At 35.3% G+C, this 17,291-nt stretch overlaps 1 protein-coding gene and 1 long non-coding RNA gene across 9 annotated transcripts in view; both read right to left on the bottom strand.

The window, feature by feature from the left end:
• Positions 1–1,736: 1,736 nt before the first annotated feature.
• LOC140846921 (uncharacterized) lies at positions 1,737–4,471 on the bottom strand. The gene is made up of 2 exons (XR_012126433.1): positions 4,378–4,471; positions 1,737–4,122 (listed from the first exon to the last, which is right to left on the bottom strand). It is a non-coding gene; the product is annotated as an uncharacterized lncRNA (long non-coding RNA).
• Positions 4,472–4,776: 305 nt separating this feature from the next.
• PRP4K (pre-mRNA processing factor kinase PRP4K) overlaps positions 4,777–17,291 on the bottom strand; it is a 32,275-nt gene continuing 19,760 nt past the window's right edge. The window contains exons 7-17 of one of the 8 annotated variants that reach the window (XR_012126426.1): positions 16,310–16,383; positions 14,910–15,000; positions 14,086–14,233; positions 12,970–13,107; positions 12,171–12,324; positions 9,513–9,627; positions 8,775–8,926; positions 8,275–8,361; positions 7,361–7,447; positions 5,536–6,274; positions 4,777–5,027 (exon numbers count right to left, since the gene is read on the bottom strand). Coding sequence is in view for 3 of the 8 variants with exons in the window: in XM_073225242.1 (XP_073081343.1) it covers positions 6,071–6,274; positions 7,361–7,447; positions 8,275–8,361; positions 8,775–8,926; positions 9,513–9,627; positions 12,171–12,324; positions 12,970–13,107; positions 14,086–14,233; positions 14,910–15,000; positions 16,310–16,383 (1,250 nt within the window). In the remaining 5 variants the exon portion in view is untranslated. Of the gene's footprint in view, positions 6,275–7,360; positions 7,448–8,274; positions 8,362–8,774; positions 8,927–9,167; positions 9,628–12,170; positions 12,325–12,969; positions 13,108–14,085; positions 14,234–14,909; positions 15,001–16,309; positions 16,384–17,291 lie in introns of those variants that run through there. The other 7 variants (XR_012126427.1, XM_073225242.1, XM_073225244.1 and 4 more) reach the window with 7 other exon arrangements.

The following is a 17,291-nucleotide window of genomic DNA, read 5'->3' as shown; positions in this document are numbered from 1 at the left end:
CACCAACTGCACTGAACCCAGCAGACTCCATTGAGTGGACGTGGCCTTGGACCTTTCAACACATGGACCAACAATGGCTGGCTCTCCTGGCACCTTGGGGACAAGGCCTGGAAGCTGGCCTCCTGTGTATTCCTGGAATAACAGCAGAGTGGCCACCAAAGGTCACAGTATATCCTGAATGGCCAGAAGGTAGGCCAGATGGGAGTTTTATCATTAAGGCCAGTGCATGCAGCTCCAGTAGCACTATATATAGACCCTTCAGTAACACCCATGGGGAAAGGAGTAAAAGTATAGTATACTATACCTGGAAGGGACCCCCTCCTGCTACAGTCCTATCACAGGACCACTCTCTTGCATGCATCCTGATGGACAAGATTTGCCTATGTTGGTGTCATTAAAACGTGTCTTTTTGCCCCTTAAGTCTTTGTGGATTGGGAACTTCCTCTGGCTTGAGGATTATTATAATTTGTTACCTGTATCAACATCTTGTTGTATCTTAATTTTTGTTATTATCTCTTTTAAGTTGTTATCCTCTGTTGCTATTGTGGAATCTGGTTACAGTGCTCCAGCTTTCTCACACAGGGACCATTGCGGAAGATTGAAAGCGTGTATTGTTAAGGCGAGAATCCTGGAGGTGAGGAGTGTACTGCTTCCACACCTTTAGGCAGTAAGCTATTATTGCACTACATAGAGCTTGGCCCAGTGCTCTGGGTGGAGGCAGATATGCTAGTGCCTGACCTACTGCAGGAGAACAAGCCGGGTAATAAACCCATTGGCAAGACACTTGACCTCTTGGCTTGCATATTAATTCCCATGTTTAACTTTCCAGTGTTAATACATTTTCTTAGCTCCTTTTTGGGATCTTCACCGAGGAGAAAAGCACATGCAAAAGGCCTTCCTGAGTTTGCATGTATCCCCTCCCAACCCCACACATCCTGCACACTACTTTCCCTAATAACCATTGGCTCTCATGACACTTGCCAGTAATCACTTCAGAGGTGCATGTGAAGCTGTTAGTCCTCCACAGCCTAACGAGAAAACTACAACTGGGGTCTTGACAAGGCTACCCAGAGCCACTTCCATTTGGCCCAGTTCTTCTAAAAACCAGGACTTGCTCAAATTAGCTTCTCCTGGCCATGCAGTAGGTAGCTCCTGCTGGACACTGGCTGTGCATGCCCTCCAATCCTGCTTTGCACATGCTGAGAATCACACAATCTCCTTGCCTATTTTTTTTTTTAAAGCTTGAACACTTCCTTAAGAGAAGAAAATAAAGAGTGGGTAGATGAGGATAGGGTCCAGTATTTGACAGGTTTCCCCATCTGCAATGAACCAATTTATTCAAATCATTACAGTAAAGTGAGTCATTATTTATTATGTTTCTGCTACTAGGAAAACCAAATAGGACAAGCATACTAAACTGGCTGTTTCCAAACTGCAGTTCTTCAACAGGGTAGATTCTGTCGAGCAGTTTGGCAAACTTCCCTCCAAACCTTTCCCCTTCACTGAGATTTGCAACACAGCATAAGATGTATTCTGAGAACTTCTTAAGCCAACTATACTTATTTTATATTATTTTAACTTTGATTTAACCCACAGGTTCCCAATCACATGTGAGCACAAAATACTTTTCAAAGCACATCTACAAACATCAGTGAAACAGCATCTAAGAAACATCAGGTAAGAAATGGTGCTTTTAATTTATAACACCAAACTCAAGCAAAAATCAGAAGACAGTATGGCAGAAAGAAGTATATTTTATTGTTTCCTGCTGCTCAAATGCAAACTATAATTCCAATGATACCATGAACAATTAGGATACATATTGAGTATTTTCAGAGATCAGCTTCCACATCTTGATCACTAAGTGCAAAGATTCTTCAGAAGAACAGTCCCTTACCCTACATACAGAAGGAGAAGAAAAATTAAAGATGCCGTGATGATACCAATCAAGATAACTGGAAAACATTTTAAAAGTCAATTTAGCATACAATATCGACATATTGAAAACACAAATATTTCTATAAGGATATTCCATCTGGGGAAGAATGATACAAATTCATATTATATATTTGAACTAGGATACTACAAAAGAAAAAGATTTTATGAAGTCCAATTTCTAATGATGTCATTATTTAACTAATGTGAGGAAATTACATGTTTGAATATCTGGCTTCTTTCTCATCTCTAGCATTTAAAAGGGCATTCCTTAATTGCTTGGCTTAAATTTGAAGGCGTATTGATTCCTTGTTTCAGTACAGAAATTTTACTTCTGCCCAGTCAGCTAGAGTTTTGCTGCAAAATGATAAACTTCAGGTAAAGCATAGGAGGAGGAATGCAAAAATGGAACAAATCAGAACATATATTTCACTACCTTTACTACATACCATCAAACATATACACATTTTTTGTATTGTAAAGATGTCCCGAGTATGTGTTAGATTTAGGAAGGGCAGTAACACTACAATGGCAAAAATAAAAACTATTATTTTAAAATTATTTTCAGAGAAGTGGAATGAAATGAGACACTGGGGAATAATGAAATAGGATGCTATTAATAAGGATTTAAGGGTGAATAAAAATATTAGAAGAGTCTTAAAATTCATGACAAAATACGCTCTCCACTTCTAAGCCTAGAAATTCAACCTAATTTTTTATTATCTTCAAGAATAAGATCCATCTAGAGCAGTGTCTAAAATGTATATGGCTTTCTAGATCTCAGTTATTTCCCCACCTACAGAAAGAACTATGACAGCTTTGAGATTATGTCCTAAGACTTATGAACCCTGCAGTCTGACAATTACCCAATTATAATTTTTGCCACAAAATGTAACAAAATAGAAACTTCATGAGCAATACCGTATTTGAAAACCGAAGAGCTACTCTGAATGCAGGTTAATAAGCATTACTCACTCACTAAATGACCTCAATGTAACAGACGTTTTGTGGAGTTCCTAATTTCTACTCAGCAAAATTATAAATTCTAAAAAAGATCATGTATGCGTATATAAAAATTGTTTTAAGCTCAAGGAGATAAATCTAGGAAGGCTAAACTTGGTGGTCTCACAGATCTACAGTATTATCATCTCTCACTTCCCTTAAGTGGAAATGGCTCTGAACATTTTATTTTCAGACCATGACTGCAGCACTTGTTTAAAACAAAGTTACCGAAGGTAAGTTGAGGAACAGAACAAGGAAGTGAACAGTGTTCTTAAAATTACAGTTTCTATTCTTTTGCATCTGCCAAGGAAATAAGACACCTGAATCCTATGCTCTTTTGGTGCTTGCTGTTTTTCTAACAAACCTTAGGAACCTATTTTGACAATCATGTCACGTGGAATCTCATCATCCAAGAGTCTTGTACAAGGGGACGGAAGAGTGGAAGAGCGGGGAGAGGCAGGTAGCATGGTAACGTAAGCACGTCACAGATGGACACAACAGCACTACTGCTCTAAGTACCAACATTAACAAAACCCAGATCATAACGCTGAAAACTAAGGACTTCAGACAAAAAAATAAATGGAGTTTGTTTTTTCTTTAAATCTTTTATAGGACAGAAACCTTAGCTCATGTCTTCTGGTTGTCATCATCGTCCACTGAACTGCACCTACAACACAAAGAACAAGTAACAAGCAACTTTGTTTTTTAAAGATCACGTAATAGTCTTGAAGGCATAAGATGATGAACTGTTTCTAGTGGAAGTTAACTTACTTAAATGATTATATATAATGAAGCCATGAAAATCACCACAAGTATCAAAAGGTTAGCTATTTTGAGGGAAACTATAAGACTTGAATATGCAGCATATTATCACCAAAATAAAGTAAATAATGGTGGGAAAAATCACTATCTGTTTCAAATTAAGGCAGAAAAGCTGCAACTGTGATGCCTTACTGACAAGGCTTTGTTCTACCTGAAGATGGAAACCACCTTGTATTTATTTTAGTAAGTCTAAACCATGAAGAGACTGGGTGTAGATTCAAAGTTGGCTTAATATATCATCTATCACCTTCCTGTAGTTCATTTCATGTCTTTAAATGGAGCAAAACCCACCAGAAGAATGCTGCTATTCTGATTTCCATTCTTGAATGCACCAAAATGTGCATGCTTGTTGTAATTAGGTGCCTGGGTGAATAAAAAAATCCCATTTACAATTTAAAAATATTATTTAAACCCCCCAAATCTGATTATTTTCCCCATTCCTCAGGGAAACAAGCATTAATTTTACCACCCAAACAGAAAAGATTACATACATTTCTGAAAGTTCTTTTCTACCATGTTAAAAATATGAATTCCTTTGTGTTGCAAAACCAAGCCGATTTACATGATTTTTTTAAAACTGTTGCTAAATGTTTATCTACACATGCTGTCAGAAATAACCTTGTTAAGAAGGTGAAGCTGGTGTCTCAGCAAATCAGACCCCTTGGAGAAGGCGTTGAATGGCCTGTGCCCCGTTTTCCTTTTTTCTTTCCGCACCATCAAAAGGAAAAGTGAGAAAATAGCAGAAACATTAGTTAAATCCTGAATTATACGCCATAACCTATAGGAATTATTTCACTACACTGAAGACTGACAATACTGGTAGGATTTTTTTGATGAAATAATTAGGATCCTAATTATTAATAAAATGATAAACTTGTGGCTAGGTTTATATCTTTAACAAATAGTTCTTTTAAGTTAACGACTTAAAGGAAGAAACAAAAGGTTGCTTTTAACTATTTATGGTTTACCTGACTTACCAGCACTGAAGACAAAAACTTTTAAAAATGGCTACAAATGCCTTGTTCACAAAAGACTTTATTACCTAGTGATGCATACTGAGAACATACAGAAATCTGCATGGTCCACTTCACATGCAGCAGAACAATCTTTACTTTACAATAAGTGAGTGTCAACTGTTTTATGCAATAGACAACACTTTAAAGTCACATTCTTAAAGAAAAGCTTCATTTACAAAAGAAATAAAAGGTAAAGAAGCAATTACCGCTTTTAAAAAGCAGCTGCTTTGTTCAAGAGTGGAAGGTTTATGCCTGTATTGAAAGACAACATGATCACAAATAATGAAAACAATGAACAAATGAAAAACACTTTTACCATAAAGCAGTACACTTTCAAAATGACATACAAATAGTTAAAAATTTCATTATGTTTGTCTATCTAACTTTTAAATATGAGGACTTTCAGAATTAGGCCTCAACATTTATAATTAGTAAATGAAAACTACGCATTGTTTCTGTCACTAAGAACTGTATTTAACAAAATGTATATAAAGTCTATAGCAAGTTGATTTAAAAAAATCAAAGTTAATAAGAAACAGTACACTGAAGGCGCTCTATCCATCAAGCGCATACTCTTCAAATTTTAAATGTGATAAACAGAACAGAAATTGTAACTATGCCACAGTTGCAATGCCAAAAAATACAAGATCAGCTATCACACATGCAGGAAATTCTGCCACAAAGCTAATATCCCTCATTTGTCAATTGTTCCAATAAAGTAACATCTTAAAACACTAGTGATGTTGATGGTTTAGCTTACCTTCAGTGTACTGAATGTTGTACACAACCTGCTTTAAAAGAGGAGACCATCCCTGCAGGCAGGCTCAAGAAGGAACAGACCCCTTTCGGCACTGACTACACCAAGGGCATGCTGCTGTGGCCTGCACACACACACCTAGGAAAATGTGAATATAAACAGCATTTATGCTGGCCATTTTATCTGAAGACCAAAATGAAGCCAAGTTTGCTAAAAATAAATCAACCACCCAGCATTACTACTTTATAACAGATGCTTTTGTCTTTTATGTGAACTGCAATCATTTACATAAGCACTGTAATTCTGTGCAGTCTTGGCAATTAAAACAGTTCTACAGTGAAATTTCACATAAGACACAAAACAGATTAACTAACATTTCTAAAAGAAATTATCACCCTTGGTGTTAATTCAAATATATCATGCCTCCTCAAATTTGCTGGAGAAATATTTATAAGTTTATATACATTAATAAACTGCTGTGAAATTTCTTCAGTCTTTGTATTTAATTACTCAAACCCTTGGCGCTTCTTCATCTCGTTTAAATTTTTTCCTGGATGAAGGCATGCTGCAGGGCCTGGTTGATGCTAATCCGTTTAGCTGGGTCCAACATTAGGATCTGGTCCAACAAGTCCTTTAGCTGGTGCACTTTTTTTCGTTGGTCTTCAGGAAGTCTCTGGCACCCAATCAAGTCAGCCAACAGGTCCTTAGTTGGATTAATGGTACTCATGACAGTAACTTTCTCCTAAAATAATTTTAAAAATGTGTATCTCTAAGTAAGTTAATAAACACCTATAACTTAAATCAGACTGCTTTATGTATTAAAATATTTCTAAGAATATATATCTCATCTACTCATTTAAAAGGTTCATGTTGTTTCCTCTATCTTCTACATTTTCTCAAGAAGCAATCAATAACTTAATGAGAAAGGTCAACCCCGTTACCTAAGATCGGTTTTTAAAAAATTCTGTAATTTAACTTTGAAAAAAATAAAAATGACAACAGAAAGGAATTCTAAGGGAATTCAAAAACATAAGTAACTAAAAATCAACAGTAAATACTTGTTGTTTTAACTATATTTTACCTACCCTGCAGAGGTAACAGACAGACATGCAAACAAGTAGAAGCCATGACATGTCAGTAAGTGCTCTGACAAAGTCAGGAACACAAAATACAATGGGGAAAATAAAGAACTCCTTATTTCAACACAGAAGCTTTAGAAAGGTTCATAAAGAATGCGTATTTCACTTGCTTGAAATTCAATATATTTGGGGGTGGTGGCGCAAGTAAAGTTAGGATGGTCTGTGAACAAAGCCACAAAGGTCTGAAGCAGCATGTCCTTCAGCTAACTGCCAAGTGTGGAATGGGGTTTACATAGTCCTAAGGAGAGGGACACTGCTGAAGATGGCAGAATTCATATTACAGAGGACTTGGTTACTCCGAGGAATTTAAATATATTATCTTACAGGTAAAAGAGAACCAACAAGGGTTTTTTTTAAAGCAGGGAGAGTAACATGATTAGATTTTTCAAAAGGATCACTCTGGCAGCAGTACAGAAGCTGGATGGGGAGTTCAGAGCAAGGAAGTGATCCAAAGGAGAGAGAAAGATGGCCTAAACATGACTTATAATGAAAATAAACTCATTATACTACACAGACATTTTAAAACATATTCTTTTTCATGACCTGATGTGTTTTACTCAGGAATTGGCCAATAGAAAAAAGGGATTATTTTTAGTGTTTTAAAATATTCATAGCTCCTAGTACCACCAGTACTCAATTCATTATCAGTAAGACAGTCATTTAATGTAGCACACTTACAAAAGACTTACCCTCTCTGTTACTTTATCAACTTCTATATACATGAAGTTGAGGTTTTGATCAAAATGTTGGTCTTTGAATACACCTTTCCGAATCATCTGGCAATAAAAAAGAACAAAATCTGAGTTTTGAACTATCATGAAAATCTGGCCTACTAACAACTTAATACCTAACAAGTTAGAGAACTATTATTTAGTCTGAGTCTCTCATTTAAAAATGATTTTAGATCCCTTGCTCTGGAAAGCGTAGATTATCATCTTCAGAAAAACTAATACAGATGCTGTACCTAAAACTACTTAAGAACATGAAATTATATTATCCCAGGCAGTGACTTAAACTTATAATTCCAAAGTTTTGCTTTCATTCATCAAAACTGAGGATTACACAAAGACTTAAAATAATTTGTTTTTAGATAGGAAAAATAATACACAACTGGGGCCTGTTCTCTTAGCAACTGAGAAACATTTTACAAATAATGTTTCAACAGCTCTAAAGTGATACAGGTCAGAACTCATTAAAACAAGTATCAACATAGCGAATTTCTGTATGAGTTACTCTAAACAAGTCCAACATAACAGAATTTGGACAATTATCTAAAAAATGTAATGGCTTCTGAACAATTCAGAGAAATATCTGAACTATTCAGAAATTCAGCAAACAGGCTAAAATCTTAAAAGTCTAAGCTCTGGCTCACAGGTGTTTTTATAAATGCCTAAAACTCTCGTTTTGTGTTAATCAAACTGATACTATAGGTGAAGCATTAAAGGTAAGTTTTATGTTAGATGTCTTTCAAGTGAATCTTCTTGGTACCTTCCTTTTCCAAACAACTTCCACTCCTTAATAAATTGACAGCTGCTAGATTCCCTTTCCAACATCCACCCGCTCACCCTCTGATCATTGGGCCCTTTCCTCACAGCTAACTAACCTGACCTTCATCTTTCTCATTCCAGCTCTCGAGCATACTTGGTGCTGTTACCAGTAAGGCTCTGCTCCCAAGAGTATTGCTGCTTCTCTGCCCATCATTCAAGGACAATAAATAAAACAAGGGAAGAACAGAGATATCAGTCATATATATGGTGCTTAACAAATTTATGCTCATCAATTCTCTCTTCTTCAATTCCAATTCTACCCTAAACTATAGGCCTCTATCCTCCTGTTTTATTCAAGAGGGTAAAGAAAAGAACAAAGACTTTAGAGGGGAAAAGGGAAATGGAATCTTTTATTCTCTTTAGATAGCTCTTGGCTGATTAGAACCATTAATTAAAACAGCAGAAATGAGAAAGAGCTAAAGAATAATAGCCACACACCTGCTTCTCTGAAATTGTTTAATAGTCACTAGTAAGGAATAAGTTGTCAGCAATCTGTCAGAATACAGGAAACTATTACTAGACCCTGAAAAAAAAACAACTTGCACAAATGTCCTACCTTATTTGGCATCTTTCCTTTGAGATCCATGGCGAGCTTCAACATATGGTTATTGGTTTTGCCAGGAAATAAAATTTTTCCAGTATAGAGTTCATATAAGGTACAACCTACCGACCACATATCTATGCCATAGTCATAACTTTTACCTATAACTGAAAACAAAATAGAAGTTTTAGTATATGACAAAATCTACTACTATTTACTTCCATTAATGGGGGATTAATTTAGCTTAGACTATATAATCACAATCTTAATACTTCACTTTGGATTTAGTTTCATGTTCTTTTCCACTATTCCTTAACAGTCTTAAATTTAAAAATTTTAAGAAATGAGGGAGTGGGGAAGGAACTGAAGGGGCAAAAGAAAATGTTTCTTTTTTTTTTTTTATTTCACCTTTGGTGGAGTTGCTATCAGCCTCAAGGAAGGCAACAGGAAGAGGAAAAAACAAAGGTCCCATACAATCCATAAATTTGATAATCAGACCTTGAGTAATCAAGAACAGTCTTCTAAAGTTGAAGATTTTCCACAACTGTTTTGCTACTCTTGCCAGACATGATCAAGACTCCTGTCACAACTACCATCATTCCACCTGAGGAGGATGAACTTGCTATGGTTCCCTTCCTCCTCAATGACCTCGTGCAGCGGCTGAAGTGCGATGGAAAAGAGTACTTAGACATTAAATATGCTGTTTCCACTGCGTATGATAGCCCAGGTCAAAGAACATTGGAAGAAACTTACTGATCTCAGGAGCACGATAAAATCTACTGACAAGATAAGGCGTTATATCATTATCCGCAACATGTGAGGCCGAACCAAAATCGCAGAGCTTTAAAATAGTTTTTGATTCGTTAACCTGCAAAACATTTTATCATTGAAGTTTTAATTCATGCCAGGAATAATTACGACACATAAAACAGTTGTCTTTGAGAAGTTATTTCCAATACTGAGAACAAAGTTGCTTATTTTAAAATTCCTTTTCTAGTTATTTTATAACTCAATTTCCTAAGTATGGAAAATTAAGAGCTCTAAGTATCTGAACATAATTAGTTAAAAAAATTTTTTTTCCCCAAAAAGTGAGGAGATATGGGCTAATACCAAGTAAATTTTATTTTTAAAAATGCTCTTTAGAAAAGAGTAGAGAAGAGAAATACCTCACTGGAGCAAGGTACCATTTAAAAATCTCCAGTATATCTGAATAAGATAAAGTTACTACTTATAGGAACATGAAGATGTTCATTGCTCAGGAATCAGACCTAGATTAACTTTCAGCTGACTCAAGTTAACTTTCAGTTGCCAGAAAATTATGACAGCAAAGGAAGCAGTATGATCCAGATTAAATTGGGACAAAAATGATGTAAACATTCTTCATCCGAAGCTGCCAGACCATCCCAAATTTAGCAATCACTTCAAGTGTAAATATATTAAATTCCTTAAATATAAAGAAGGTATTAGTCAAGAAAATGTTAAGTATATTTGGCAAAACTGATAAACTCTGTATTAGTCATTTGTTTTTTTCCTTCGTAAATACTTCCACATACATAGTAACAGTGACATCTGCTGAGAAAGGCTGGAGGTGCTCCCTTGACTGCTGCCACTCATGAGTCAGAAGCATGTTCAGGACTAACAAGTGAAGATAATTCATATTCCAGAGTCCCTTCCCCCCTTCAAAAGAGACACATACAAATTCCGAGTTGGGACTTGAACTTGGCCTAAGGTTCCCATCCCAAAGAACGTAACACTTTAAATAAACAGGCCCAGGCACTCTACTGGAATATCACAAAGCTCAGTCAGTGTTAGAGACTGGTCTCTTAGAGGATATCCACAGAACTAAGCTAGTAACAGAAAAGATTAATTTTAACTGTCACATCAGTAACCATGCTCTTCCTCTGGGGAATCAGTAAAACAGGCATCCTCAAAAAGAAAAGCACTTTTGAAGCCTTCTGATGTACAAACTGCATTCAGCTACTTAAGAAACTTAAAAAAAAAATCAGTGGAATTCTTGGGCTGACCAAAATGCCTGAAGAGCAGTGTATCCACACGTATGTGCACCTGGGTTTGGCTACACTTCTATTCCCCCATGACACATGTGTATTTAACCACGCTGATGGTTGAAATTACAGATAAAAAAGCTTTGTTTCATTAACAAACAGCTCCATGTGGTCTCTCATGCCCATTTTTTTCTTCCTCAGGAAGGAGAAACATTCGTGTCTGGAGTTCATGGGAAAACCTGTACTAGTTTGGCTTTAACTCAAAGGAAAATGAAATTTTAAGAATAGCATGTTAGATACTGGCAACTGTCTTATTCTTTAACCTCCACGGCAGCCACACAGATGTTCACTATATAATCAGCTTTAAATTACCTGTATGTTTTATACATTGTTTGGTATGGATGTTATGTTTCACAATTTTGAGAGAAAAAAGGTAAAAATCCACTATGAAGTTGACTCGGCATGTCTACAGTTCATTCATAATATACCTACCATTTCACTGTGGTTACTCAGCATCTTTAAAAGTTATGACTTTATTTACCTAGACCATATGTATTAAAATGCAATGCCTCATTATTAATGTGGTAGTCTGGAAGGAAATATTTTAAGGTATTAAAAAAGAGGAAAAAGAGAAATCTGAACTAAGAGCTAAGTTACTGATAAGGAGTCCTTAATAAACTTTAATGGGATCACTGTCTTTTTAAAGTATGGAACATGTTATTGGCAGATTATCTAGGAATCCCCATATTGTGAACATTACTTCAGTTCTAACCACAGACTAAGGTGAATAAATGAGACCAGGAAGGAAGAGAGGAGAGGGAGAGAGGGAGAGGGAGAGAGAGAGAGAGAGAGAGAGAGAGAGAGAGAGAGAGAGAGTGTGTGTGTGTGTGTGTATTAATCATTTCACTATGATAGTATGTTTCTATTATTTCAAAAAATAAACACTGTATGAGGTAAAGACAGTGAAAGGGATGCCTTTCAATACAACACCTAATCACAACTGAGATTTACTGTGTTTGGGCCCCTAGAAGCCACAGCTTTTAAAGCAAAAAAAGTGAAGGAAAAAAGAATTACTCCCAGGCACCTTTAAACTAAACTTATCTGTTTAAGAGAGGGTAATCCCCTTAAATGCCTCTAGTTCTGTCAGTCCATAAAATTAGAGTTCAAGAACTGTGAACATCTCTAATTTCAAAACATGTGTAGCATTTTTTATTTAGATTACAGAGGAAGGCCATTACTAAATTAAAGCACTCTTGGGATTTGTGAGTACTCTAAATTCACCAATCAAAAGGAAAAAAAGTAATATCCTGAATTATTGTTCTACTATATTACTTCTAGAATAATACAAGTTGTAATCACATTATTGTTAAGAAGTTAATGGATGTAAAAGGCAGCCTGACCGACTTACCAGGATATTGTCTGGCTTGATATCTGCATGTAGGATATTGCACCTTTTAAGGAGTTTCAATGCCAAGAACAACTGCTGACTATAGGACCTGACAGCTTTAATATGGAGACCAACATCCTTACCATATTTTTTTAACACCTCTCGTAAATTCATACTTTTAGGGGAGAGAGGAAAACAAAACACAAAATTAGGGGTTAAAATGCAAATTATAAATAAGGCAAAAACACCTTCAAACATCAAGTAAAATCAAATCCAAAATATGAATTACAATGAAAATACTAAGAATCCCTACCCAAACACGTGATAAATTATTCAGTCAATGACAGGAGAGCTTATGAAACTGTGTATATAACATAATTTTCCAATAAAACTCCGTTTCCAAAATAAAAGGGAACACATGCAATGATAAAATTTCTCATGATTTTAGAATGGGTTTACATTTCAAAGCCCAAAAATGAAGCCATATTTTTGAAGGCCAAAATCAAATTTCTACTCCACTACCCACAACTCTTTTCATTCTGGCTTAATCCTTGCTGGAAATATTTAATTTTCAGAGAATCTCTATTGAATGAAGGCTACATGGGAAATAATAGTGTCTGGCACATAGTAGGTAGTCACTTAATGTTTATACATTGATTGCCAAGTAACTAGTTTTCAACCAAAAGTTAAAAAACAAAAACAAGGGCTAACTAGAAAAAATAAAAGTACCCAGAAAATTTGTCAGGGCATTAATTCAAATGAGGTTGGTAGAGATAAGGCAGCTAAATTTTCAGTTTTATGTGCAGGGCTGACACTGTACCTTAGAGGCTCAAATACAAGACAAAGATGCTGTTTGTGATAAAAGTGTCGGAAAAGTCGCAAACAATGAAATTTGTCATCAGGATCAGCATCGTTAAGTTTTTTCAAGAATTCTAGTTCCTTTAAACCAGTTTTTTGCCTGTAATGAAAAGAAAATTAGGTCAAAAATTGAATACAACCAAAACTAATATGTATTTTTTAGGGTCAGTCTGATGTATCAGAGGTAATGTGTTACAGTTTGTGATTTTTAAAGTGCCATTAATAAATCCGTTAAGGAATGAAAGGTCTCTATCATTAACACAATACTTTATACTTAGCCAAATACCATTTTAATGGAGTTAATTTCCAAAATAATCAATTAAGAAAACAGAAATACTAAGGAGCAAACCTAGCTTGCTTGAAGGAAAATCAGTCTTGCACATTTTATCCCAAAATATCTTGATCTTAAAATGTTTTTAAAAATGGAACCACACTGAACAGTTTGCTTCCTTTAAGAGTCTAAGAATGGTTGTCTCAACAGATATTAATATTTAATTTCTGAAAACAAAATTTCCTAAGCCTAGGGTAGCCTAAGACTAGTATCAATTTATAACACTTCTTGCTAATGTTTCAAAACCAATGGCAAGTTGCTTTTAACATTAGCTCAGTCTGTGATATACATACGGATACAGCCATTAACTCTATTCTACTAAAGGAAAAAGGCACTAGATAAAAGATACAAATAATTCCCAGAACTACATTTTCACTTTTTGCAGGCCACCATATTCTCACTGACTCTACTCAGTATGATCCTTTATTTCTCATCTCTAATCTTAAGATATTCCCAACAAAAGAAAGCCATAAAACAAGCAGTAGAAAGTAATCTAAACTGATATTAGTGCACACAGTAGGTAATGAAATGCACTAACTCCTATCAGCCTATAGTTCTAGTACTTCACAAAGAACACATGGATGGCTACAAATTAAAAATCGACTCTAAAGGAACTACTGTCATTTTATAATTGCAATACCTGTTTCACACAGACTGCGTTATACTTTTTCAAAATGGCATTAAAAAATAGGGTCATTTGTGAATACCTGTATTATTAAAGGTTTCATTACAAGTTTTTGAACTTACATGAGCTCATTGTTTCTGATGATCTTCACAGCTACTTCTTGGTTAGCTCGTGCATTATCTCTGGCTCTTACAACATTACTGAACACACCTTGACCAGTGTAGCCATACACATTGTAACGCTTGTCGAGGACTTCACCTATGTTCACACCTAAAAAAACAAATTTAAAAAATGAGAATTCTGACCATATATAACAGACTTCTCAACAAAACTGTGGGATACTCATAATAAATAGTGAACAGTGTAATCACTGAAAATGTGCCAAATCTCTAGTGTGCCTGGTTTCCTAGACACCATGGAGAATCAAAGCCGTGTCTCCACTGGTCACTTTCATAATGTGGTTAAAAGTTGTGTGCCTACTTCCAATTATGACATGAAGAGCTGCCGCTGTCCTATCAGCTGCTAATGATTTTAACATTGAGTAGGAAGAAATGTGCTCAATGAAGTGTTTCTAACTGTGGTCCTGCCAGACAAACACTGCATAACTGGCATCCCAAACTCTTTGTATGCTGTTAATCTCGGTTTCAGATCAAGACGAGCAAGGCAGGTTACCCCTTCCTTCCGGAGGATTATCTCACTGCTGAAAATAACTTGAAATAGATTTAAGTTGCATATCAAGTCTTTGCTCACTTCAATCTGTGATGTTTCTTGGCTGCTTACTAAGATAAAACACGGGTTCGAACAGCTGCTAGATATGCCACACTTTAAGTGACGGCACCATGATGTGACTGACTTTCAGATTCTCCAATATGTAACTGTATTTAGACACACACCTTTTACAAAATATTAAAATGAACTCTAAAAGCAGTAAGAATTGTGAACTTACGGTAATAGCCCTCTGCATCAGTCCAGTTATCCCTGAGGTTGGGATTTTCCTTGAAATCTTTTCCAATGCCAGCAGCTCGAAGACGAGCACTCTGAAATTAAGGAGGCAACATGAGGTATTTACCCACTAACCAGACAGCTGTGCAGAGCATTTCTTTTGAAACAAAAATGGGTGAAATCAGCTATAATTTAGTAGAAATATTTTATGCCAAATTAAACTCTTACCATCACTTATGTAAGTAACTACAATATAGTGAAAACACAATTACCAAAGTCTCTTGTATCACTGTAACGCTCAGGAAAAAAATTAACCAAGTATCTTCAAAAACTTTCAAGACTAGGGCTAGGCCATTAAAAATTAAAATAAAAAAATGTAAAACCAGATTTGATTTTCTACAGCTATTGATAGAGGAGGACAAAAATTACAGACAAGTACTCAGTTAACAGTGTCCAACTCTTTCACCTACCAAGTTTCCCATTTAATGTCAACACCCCTTGCTTCTCTCCCCATATGTGCATGAAATGTCACTAGCTGCGCTTGTTGAACTTGTCTAGGAAATTAAGAATATCTGATATTTCTGAAGAGTCATTACACATCACTCCATGATACCCAGAAAATCCTTCATACCGTCCAGACAAATACTGACCGGTGCCCATACTATATTTGGCTCAATGATCATTTCATCCTCTCTTAACCTGTCTTTTTTTTGGTGTCCCCGTTACAAAGAGTGTTACTTAAACTGATGACCAATATCTTCAGGGTTCTGAACACTGATTGCTTATCCTATTCCATTTTCAATTTCTGTGTTACATGTTTATGCTGCGGGCTTCCCCTTACCAAAGCCTCCTTATTTCTCATGTTCTCCTAAATTCATAATGAAAATGGTCTCATAATCTTGTATGTGTTTCAAGACTTTTTCAAGAAAAGGCACTAATAAAATGGCCAAAGAACCAAAATTTCTTAACCTACTTCTTAGAACATTTCCAATGTTTCAGTCAATTCTACTAGGCTCCAAATCCTTAAGTTCTCAATCACCTACAATATAGAAGCAAAGTGGACTCTGTTCTAATAAAGGATTGGAAATTGTTACCATTTTGTCTCACTTAAGTACCAGACACTTATATAAACCCAAGAATAAGTTGTTTAAAAAAAAAATACACATTTAAGTCATTTGGTGTTTTAACTTTCATAAACCTCTCAAATTGTTTTGCTGGTACTTGTTTTAAAATTTTGACCTAATTTCAGGTTTTTGAAAAAGTTGCAAAACTAGTACAAAGTTCCCTGATATCCTTCACTTAAGATTGTCCAAATGTTAACACTGAATCCTTCTATGTATATAATTAAAGTATATATTTATTTTATTTTTAATAGTTACATCCTTATGACTTAAAATTACTTACATCAAAATATGCAGCAAACATATCATCAGATTCTGTAAACATATCAGGTGCCAACAGCTTCTTCTGAGATGAACCTTAATGGGAATTATCATTAATATTTGAAAAATGAAGAGACACAAATCAAAGCACAAGTAGTAAGTTAATGGAAAATCACTAATAGCAATTCAAACTAAGCTAGTCAATTTTTACTAAAAGGATACATTCAAAAAGTTGAAAGACCTAGTATCACTGCTTTCACCAATATTAAATTAATATGTTAACAGTTAAACATGTATGTATTAAAATGAAAACACCTCTTTTAAAGAATTTATATTTCTAAATTGCAAGTTAAATCTCAAAAGGTAATAAATATCTCCACTATAGATAAAAATCTGTATTATTTTTCCCCTAAGAAGTCCAATAACCCTATAGAAAACTGCCCCCACCCACAAAAAAGTAATTTCTAAGAAAAAAGAGTGCAATGGCTTTAAGAATATAAATATAAATATAAACATATGCCCAATCTGACTTCTAGTAAAAGGAAGAGGAAGTTAAAATTACAACGAAATACCATTTCTCTCCTATGGGAGTGGCTAAAAATCTCGAAGTACAACAACGTTTTGTTAACAAGACCCTGAATAACAAGTACTTAGACATTGTTTGTGAGATGGCAAAACAGTACAACCCTTACAGAGGGGAATTTGGAAATATTAAACAATATGACACATTCATTCACTCTCTGCTCTAGCAACTCAACTTTCCCATTCCCAAGACACAGTAGCAAGCATAAAAAAATGACTTAATACACAATGCTATTATAATTAATGCTCCAATGAAAAGCCAACTGGACACAACCCAAATATCCACCTCTGGAAGACAGACTGAATGAAGTATGACACGGTCATTACAGTGGAATAGCACACAGCTACAAACAAGGAACAATATCTTTTTATACAGATAAAAGTATATATAGTATGCATTTTTACGTGCATGTATAACAGAA

The sequence above is a fragment of the Manis javanica genome, chromosome 16, assembly GCF_040802235.1.
Source record: "Manis javanica isolate MJ-LG chromosome 16, MJ_LKY, whole genome shotgun sequence".
In the NCBI taxonomy this organism is placed as follows: domain Eukaryota; kingdom Metazoa; phylum Chordata; class Mammalia; order Pholidota; family Manidae; genus Manis; species Manis javanica.
Note: the sequence above shows the minus strand (reverse complement) of the source record. Positions and strands in the feature narration are given on the sequence as shown.